At 47.0% G+C, this 7,942-nt stretch overlaps 2 protein-coding genes across 3 annotated transcripts in view; one reads left to right on the top strand and one right to left on the bottom strand.

The window, feature by feature from the left end:
• Positions 1-1,717: 1,717 nt before the first annotated feature.
• On the bottom strand, positions 1,718-2,568 carry LOC122118971 (stathmin-like). The gene has a single exon (XM_042692942.1). It carries the CDS (start codon positions 2,480-2,482, stop codon positions 2,063-2,065), a length of 420 nt encoding a protein of 139 aa, XP_042548876.1. The 5' UTR covers positions 2,483-2,568; the 3' UTR covers positions 1,718-2,062.
• A 3,643-nt stretch (positions 2,569-6,211) lies between these two features.
• The window catches only part of Snapc3 (small nuclear RNA activating complex polypeptide 3), a 44,634-nt gene continuing 42,903 nt past the window's right edge, over positions 6,212-7,942 (top strand). Inside the window, exons 1-2 of one of the 2 annotated variants that reach the window (XM_042692941.1) lie at positions 6,212-6,551; positions 7,236-7,313. In XM_042692941.1, the coding sequence (XP_042548875.1) occupies positions 6,253-6,551; positions 7,236-7,313 (377 nt within the window). In that variant the 5' untranslated portion in view covers positions 6,212-6,252. The remainder of the gene's footprint in view (positions 6,552-7,235; positions 7,314-7,942) is intronic. The other variant, XM_042692940.1, reaches the window with a different exon arrangement.

Raw genomic sequence — 7,942 nt, 5'->3', positions numbered from 1 at the left:
AACCTACCATTTCTTTTTATTTTTTTATTTTTTGGGTCTGGTTGTGGGGCTTGAACTCTGGGCCTGGGCGCTGCCCCTCAGCTCTTCAGGTCAAGGCTAGCGCTCTACCACTTGAGCCACAGCGCCACTTCCAGCGTTTTTATTTTTTCTGCTTATGTGGAATCGAACCCAGGGCCTCATAAGGCAAGCGCTCTACCACTGAGCCCCCTTCCCAGACCAACCCACAATTTCTTTTGGTGCTCCTTTGATTTTACTCTTACCCAGTGCTGCTCACTAGCCTCCCTGGCCTATATACTCCTAGAGCAAATATTACCAAAACCTCCAGACCTATGCTAGGCTGAATCTTTCACTTATGCAAGAGTCCATTCTCTGGAGTGAGAGTGCCCCCTGTTGAGATTAGAACCAAACCTTATTAGCTCTGCAAGGACTATGTCTTGAGGCTAACTCCAAGTAGTTTAAGGTGAAAAACAAATCAGTGAAGCAGTGAAGAATATGCCATCCCCCACACATGCTCTGCTCTCGCACATTTTAAGTTAAAGGCAATAGAAAAATAGCAGGTGCAACATCACTTCTTTCTGTTTCTTAAAAGCAGGATGACTCTTCTGTAATTCTAGCTACACAGGAGGCTGAGATATAGAGGTTTATGATTCAAAACCACCTAAAGCAGAAAAGTCCTCAAGACTCCATTTCCAAAATTGTACACAAAAACCTGGGTAAGAGACAGCTGAGTACACGAGACCCTGAATTCAAACTCCAGTGTGTATGGGGAGGGGATAGGGGAACAGGACATGAAAAATCCCATGATATACTGCCTATACCAAAAAGAAAGTTACCATTCTTATCCCCATGGATAGGAAGTTTAGGCTAAGAAAAACTGTACGAACCAATCCTGTTAAACTAAACCTCATCTCCCTTATCTTTCTAAGTGTTCTCTGCTCAGTTAGCTGCCCTAGCAGTTAACTGCCCAAAGCAGTCTCTGTTTTGTCACTTTTTTTTTTTTTTTTGGTGGGTCGTGAGGCTTGAACTTTGGGCCTGGGTGCTATCCCTAAGGTCTTCAGCTCAAGGATAGCGCTCTACCACTTGAACCACAGTGCCACTTCCGGCTTTTTCTGCTTATCTGGTGCTGAGGAATCTGAGGCCTCGTTCACGCGAGGCAAGCACTCTACCACTGAGCCACCATCCCAGCCCCCTGCTTTGTCACATTTTTACAATTTGCTACCCTTTGTCTAACACACTGCATAAGAGTTCAAGTTTGTGTCAATGAATTTTCATTTCCTTCTGAAGATTCCTTTGCCATGTAAAACTTGTATTAAATAAATGTCTTCCTTTCTTCCTTCCTTCCTTTCTTTCCTTCTTTTCTTTCTTTCTCTTTTTTTGGTTGTGGGGCCTGAACTCTGGACCTGGGCACTGTCCCTCAGCTCTTCAGTTCAAGGCTAGTGCTCTACCACTTAAGCCACAGCGCCACTTCTGGCTTTTTCTGCTTATGTGGTACAGAGGAATCGAACCCAGGACCTCATGCATACAAGGCAAGCACTCTACCACTGAGCCACCTTTCCAGCCCTGTGTTTTTCTTCTGTTGATATTTCTTTTCTTTTCTTTTTTTTCAGCACTCTGCAGTTTATTAACCACTCAAGTACAGTAGCATCTGGTAAAATTGGTTACAGGACTGGAATTGAAAAGTGAACAGATATTCAGCATCTAACACTTTAAAAGAAGCCACTACATACTCTTTTCACAAATGTTTTCACGGAGCCAATACAGTACTAGCCATTAACCCAGTACACCAAGGGTACTGAAGTAGAAAAGATGCAACAAGAAAAATAGCTGCATTAAAAAGACCAACACTTTAGAAAAAGAGTAAAACACTTTTAGTTTCTCCCTTTTAGCCCCTAAAATGTCATCTTACAGTCTGATCTACCTATACAGTCCTACATCAGCTTCTAGAATATTTGTCAGGAGGGAAAAAAATAAAATGACACTGGCCAGTACAGTCTTTGGATATTTAAGAAGGGGAAGGGGAGAAAGTCAGTTCTCAGAAGAAAATTAGTCAGCTTCAGTCTCATCAGCAGGATCTCTGGACTCCGTTCTTCCGCACCTCTTCCACGTGCTTATCCTTCTCTCGAAAACGCTCCAATTTGGCAGCCATCTGTGCCTCTCGGTTTTCTTTGTTAGCTTCCATCTTATGGGTCGGTTTCTCCTCCGCCATTTTGCTGAAATTGTTGTTCTCTTCTATTGCTTTCTGAAGCACTTCTTTCTCATGCTCTCGTTTCTCAGCAAGCTGCTTTAAGACCTCAGCTTCGTGGGACTTATGTCTTTCTTCTGCAGCTTCCAATTTCTTCTGAATTTCCTCCAGGGAAAGATCCTTCTTCTTTGGAGGGGAAAGGGGGAAATCAGGGGCAGATTCTTTTGACTGAGGGCTGAGAATCAGCTGGCTTGAGGCTCGCTTCTCCAGTTCCTTCACCTGAATATCAGAAGAAGCCATGGTGAATAGAAGACAAGAGACTGGCAGTGTATTCTACACAAATCCACTGGTAAAGAAAGCCCTGCTCTGTCCGAGCCGCCTGGCCACACTCTCTTCTGTTGATATTTCTAATATAAATGTAATTCAAGTGCAGCTGAAAACCCCTAAGAGGGCAGGTGCAAAATTTTGTCTCTCTCTTGGACTGGGAAGGTGGCTCAGTGGTAGAGTGCTTGCCTAGCATGCATAAAGCTCTGGGTTCGATTCCTCAGCACCACATAAACAGAAAAAGCCAGGAGTGGTGCTGTGGCTCAAGTGGTAGAGTGCTAGCCTTGAGCTGAAAAGCTGAAGGACAGCGCCCAGGCCCAGAGTTCAGGTACCATGACTGGCAAAAAAAAAAAAAAAAAAAAAGAATTGTCTCTCCTGTTTGAGAGCAAGTTTAGGAAAAGTGATGGCATCAGTTCCAATAGTCCACTTGCTTCTTTTTCTGTTTCTCAATTTTATTTATTTCGTGGGTGATGAGGCTTGAACTCAGGACCTGGGCACTACCTTGAGCATTTTTGCCAAGGCTAGTGCTCTATCACTTTGAGTCACAGCTTCACTTAGGGTTTTCTGGTGGTTAATTGAAGATAAAGAGTCTTAAGGGGACTTTCCTGCCTGGACTAGCTTTGAATAGTGATCCTCAGATCTCAGCCTCCTGAGTACCAAGTGTTAGGATCCATCACAACCATCCCAGGGAACCATGTGGAAGTAGGCAGGCACAGGAGAAAGATTATTTTAAGGTTTATTAGAAGGGCCATATGTCCTCTTGGAGAGAGAGCAATATGGTGTCTGCCCCCATCCAGGTAGGTAGCTCCGGGGTAGTGGCCAGGTAAGGTAACTCTGGGCAGAGAGAGGGAGTGGCCAGGTCTGTGAGGAGCTGAGGACTGAGGCGGGATAATGCTAACACCTAGGATTACAGGCCTGAGCTACTAGCACCTGGCTCCATTTTCTGAGTTTGCTTATCCAAATTTTGTCTATTTTTTTTTCCTAACTCTTCTACAGCAGAACACATTCTCAGGTCCTCAGAGTTGAGAGAGGGCTTCTTCAATTTGTACCTAAAATCCCAGGGAAAGATTGTGACTGGTTTCAGTGAGTCACTTGTTTGTTCTTGGATCAATCACTTTTGCCATAGAGGGAAGAGTTATATGATTGGCAGCCTCAGGAGACCCAAAAGGAGAATGGAAAGTCCAATTAAAAAAAAAAAAAGAAAAGAAAAAAGGAGTTCTAGACAGACAAAAACAGCAGATGTTTTCTATCACAGACTAATGAAAACTAAGACTTTTATAAAATGAACAAACAACTTAAATAGATATTTCTCCAAAGAAGTATGCAAATGCTCAGTAGGTACATGAAACATGTTCAGCATCATTATTCATCAAGGAAGTGAAAATTAAAACTCAATGAGATACTATTTCATACCCATTAAGATGGCCGTAATAAAAAATTCCAAAGTATTGGTGAAGATGTAAAGAAATGAGAACCCTCATATACTGCGACAGAAGTTTAAAATGGTGCAGCACTTTGGAAAGTCTGATAGTTCCTCAAATGGTCCAATATCAGATTTACCCTAAACATACACTTAGGTACATATTAAAGAAAGATGAAGCCAGGCACTGGTGGCTCACACCTGTAATCCTAGCTACTCAGGAGGCTGAGATCTGTGGATCATGGTTCAAAGCCAGCCCGGTCAGGAAAGGCTGTGAGACTCTTATCTCCAATAAACCACCAGAAAGCTGGAAGTGGCTCTATGGCTCAAGTGATAAAGTGCTAGCCTTGAGCTGAAGAGCTGTGGGATAGCACTCAGGCCCAGAGTTCAAGCTCCAAGACAGACAAAAAAAGAAAAGAAAGATGAAAATGCGTCTCTTCATAATCTTTTGTGTGTGTGTGAGTGTGTGTGTGTGTGTGTGTGTGTGTGTGAGAGAGAGAGAGAGAGAGAGAGTCCTGGGGCTTGAATTCAGGGCCTAGCACTGTCCCTGGCCCTCTTTTTGCTCAAGGCTAGCACTCTATCACTTGAGCCACAGAGCACCACTGTTGGCCTTTTCTTTTTCTTTTTTGTTGGTTGTGGATCTTGAAATTTGGGTCTGGGTGCAGTCCCTCAGCTCTTCAGCTCAAGATTAGTGCTCTACCACTTGAGCCACAGGGCCACTTCTGGCTTTTTCTGTTCATGTGGTGCTGAGGAATCAAACCCAGGGCCTCATGCATGGAAAGCAAGCAAGTACTCTACCACTGAGCCACCTTCCCAGCCTACTTTTGGCTTTTTCTGTTTATGTAGTACTGAGAAATCGAACCCAGGGCTTCATGCGTGCTAGGCAAGCACTCTACTACTAAGCCACATTCTCAGCCCCTCTTCTCAAAATCTTGTACATTGACCTTCATCCATCCTTCATTCCTAATAGCCAGAATATAGAAACACCTTTCAGCAACAAAATTTGTATTAGCATACAATGCCATATTATTCAGCTAAAGAAGAAAGTAAAGTATTGATACTAAAACGTGAAATATTAACCGGAGATGATTCTATTTATAGTGTGTCCAGAATAAGGAAACCCCTAGAAAAATAAAGTAGATTTAGGTGTTGGCTTGGACTGGAGTTGTTGGGAGGACTGGGGATGATGGTTAAATATTGCAGGCTTCCCAGCTGGACACTGTAATCGTTGCTACTCAGGACGCTGAGATCTAAAGATCGCTGTTCAAAGCCAGACTAGGAAAGTCCGTGAGATTCTTACCTCCAATTAATCACCAAAAAGTCTGGAAGTGGCTCAAGTGGTAGAGCACTAACCTTAAGCACAAAAGTTCAGGGACAGTACCCAGACCAATTCAAACCCCAGCTCCCCCCCCCCCCGCCCCCCCCCCCCCCAAATTGCAGGGTTTCTTTTTGGAAAAATGTTCCCACGTTCTCAAATTGATGATGATGATGACTATCCAACTCTGTGTGTATACTAAAAATGACTGAAGGATGCAGCATGAGATCTCATCACACAGTAAATATCCCGGGCTCGTTCTTCACGTCCTTCTATGGTCTTCGGGACCTCTGAGAAAATGGGGACCGCTCCAATGCTGCTTCTATTTCCTAGCAGGTAACTCCTCCCTCAACAGCAAAACGCGGCTGACAATCTATTTCCTGGAAAGGTTATGATTCGTAATGAACTAAAATTATAATGAAGATGTGGTTACTAACGAAGCGAGTGCGATGCTCAGTGGGAGCTCCGTCAACACGAGTGTGCGTGTGTACAGCGACGCGTACGTCCGCACGAGCGCACACCGGGGCCTCGGCGGCTCCCGAGGGCGGGTCCCTGTTCCTGCGTCTCCGTCCCCGCTCCCCGTGGTCTCGGAAGCCCTACGACAGCAGGACAGCAGTGCAGACCGTGAATCCAGGAGTCAAGGAAAAGTTCCACACTCACTGGCCTGGGCGGATGGAAGCAACGAGGCCACTCTGCAGTGTTATCGCTGGCGGGTCAAAGAGCCCCAGACGGGTGACTGCGGGCCAGAGCCACCACCGCTTCCTCCTCCCCCGCCCCTTCCCCCCCCCAACCCCCCCTACAGCCAGCCGAGAACAATGCGCCCAGTCCTACCCTGGCAGCCGCTGAGCCGCGCCCAAGTGGCGCGCGGGGCCTGCCGGGAAATGTAGTTCCCCAGGCCTCGCCTGCGTCGCGCCACTGCTCGCTGGCCAGGTGTCGCGCGCTACTACAAATCCCGTCACGCCCTGCGAGATCCTGCTCACGGGGCTTTTGCGGAAAAGGAGTGTGGCTGACATGGCTGAAGATGCTGGGGCCGGTCCTGCGTGTAGCGGGATGGGCGGTAAGCAGGATCCTGTGTCTAGTGCTGGCGGTTGCAACTTTCCAGAGTACGAGTTCCCGGAGCTGAACACTCGCGCTTTCCACGTGGGAGCCTTTGGGGAGCTGTGGCGCGGCCGGCTGCGCGGAGGCGGGGACTTGTCGCTGAGGGAGCCGCCGACCCCCGGGGTTGCGGACTCCGACCTGGAAGATGTCGCGGTGGCCCGGGATCTGGGTTGCAGCCTGGATGCGGCGGCCGAGCTGAGGGCGGTGTGCGGGTGAGTACCCGGCCCGGGCCCGGGGCGCAGCGGCCGGGGCCCGGGCGCGGTGCCTGTTCAGGCCCCTGCTGGCCGGCGACCCGAGCTGGCGAGGGGCCCGGGGCGTGCACGCGGGGTCTGCGGAGGACCTGCCCCGACCTCCCCCATCCCTTGCTCAAACCCCGGGAGAGGCCCTGGGGTGTGAATGTACAATTGCTCCGAGTAAAAGGAATGAGACAGCTACACGAAAGACTCGGGTTTTATTTCCTCCATTTTCGCTCATTTTTGATCAAAGCAGGGTTTCAGTGACGTGAATCTGCCGTTGACACTTTGACAACGGAAGCACCTCAGTCATGATGAGGCAGAATGGGGCTTAGTCAGAGAAGTATTTAAAACTGGGGTCCAGACACGTTCTCTTGGCTGTGCTGTTACTGAAAATTTCCCCCCAAATTGCCTAGTGTGGGGTGAAAGGAAAACATAACAATCTTTCTCCATTTAACGGTACTTGCCACCTTCTGTCGCCCATATATCCATCATAAAATATCTGAACAGAAACTATTGCCTCAAATCCTACCCTTTTCTTAAGCTGCCTCCTGGTTTCATCTGACTTCTTAATTATTTCAGTGGTGTATTTAGGACAAGCTGTGACTTGCTGTTGACTCGATGCATGACTGACAAAGTTTTACTTTTCCTCGTTTGTTTTAGCGTTGATAAACTGAAATGCCTTGAAGAAGGTGAGGATCCTGAAGTCATTCCAGAAGATACTGACCTGGTGACTTTGGGGTATGGATGACTTTGTTTTTGTTCTATGTTCTTTACTTAATTTATTTTTGGTGCTGAGGATTGAAACCAGGGTCTGCCTGGCTTTTGTTGATCATCTAACACTGAACCTGAACCACATTGCCAGACGCAGTGCTATTTATTTAAACTTTGTAGGTGTGTGTGCGTGCATGCGTGCCCACGTACACACACGTGCACTCACGCACCAATCCTGAGGCTTGAACTCAGGGCTTGGGTGCTATCCTTGAGCTCTTTTGCTCAAGACTGGCATTCTACCGTTGGAGCCACAGCTCCACTTAAAAGTTTTGTGTGTGTATGTGTGTGTGTGTATGTGTGTCTGTGTGATAAATTGGAGATAAGAGTGTCACAGACATTCCTAACTAGACTGGCTTTGAATTGGAATCCTCAGATCTCAGCCTGAGTGAGTAGCTAGGATTACAGGCATGAACCACCAGCCACTGGCTTATTTATACTTTTTTTTTGGTCGGTGGTGGCTTGAACTCTGGGCTTGGACTCGGTCCCTGAGCTCTTCAGCTCAAGGCTAGCTCTTTATCACTTTGAGACTCACTGCCACTTCTGCTTTTCTGAGGTTAATTGGAGATAAGAGTCTCATGCCCTGTCTGGCTTTGAAC

The sequence above is a fragment of the Dipodomys spectabilis genome, unplaced genomic scaffold (genome assembly GCF_019054845.1).
Source record: "Dipodomys spectabilis isolate Male_0828 unplaced genomic scaffold, ASM1905484v1 ptg000158l, whole genome shotgun sequence".
NCBI lineage: Eukaryota > Metazoa > Chordata > Mammalia > Rodentia > Heteromyidae > Dipodomys > Dipodomys spectabilis.
The sequence above is the reverse complement of the archived record's forward strand: the minus strand, read 5'-3'. Positions and strand labels throughout refer to the sequence as shown.

Coding starts and splice junctions, on each gene's coding strand:
- LOC122118971 (XM_042692942.1), bottom strand. CDS start 2,482: ATGGCTTCTTCTGATATTCAGGTGAAGGAACTGGAGAAGCGAGCCTCA.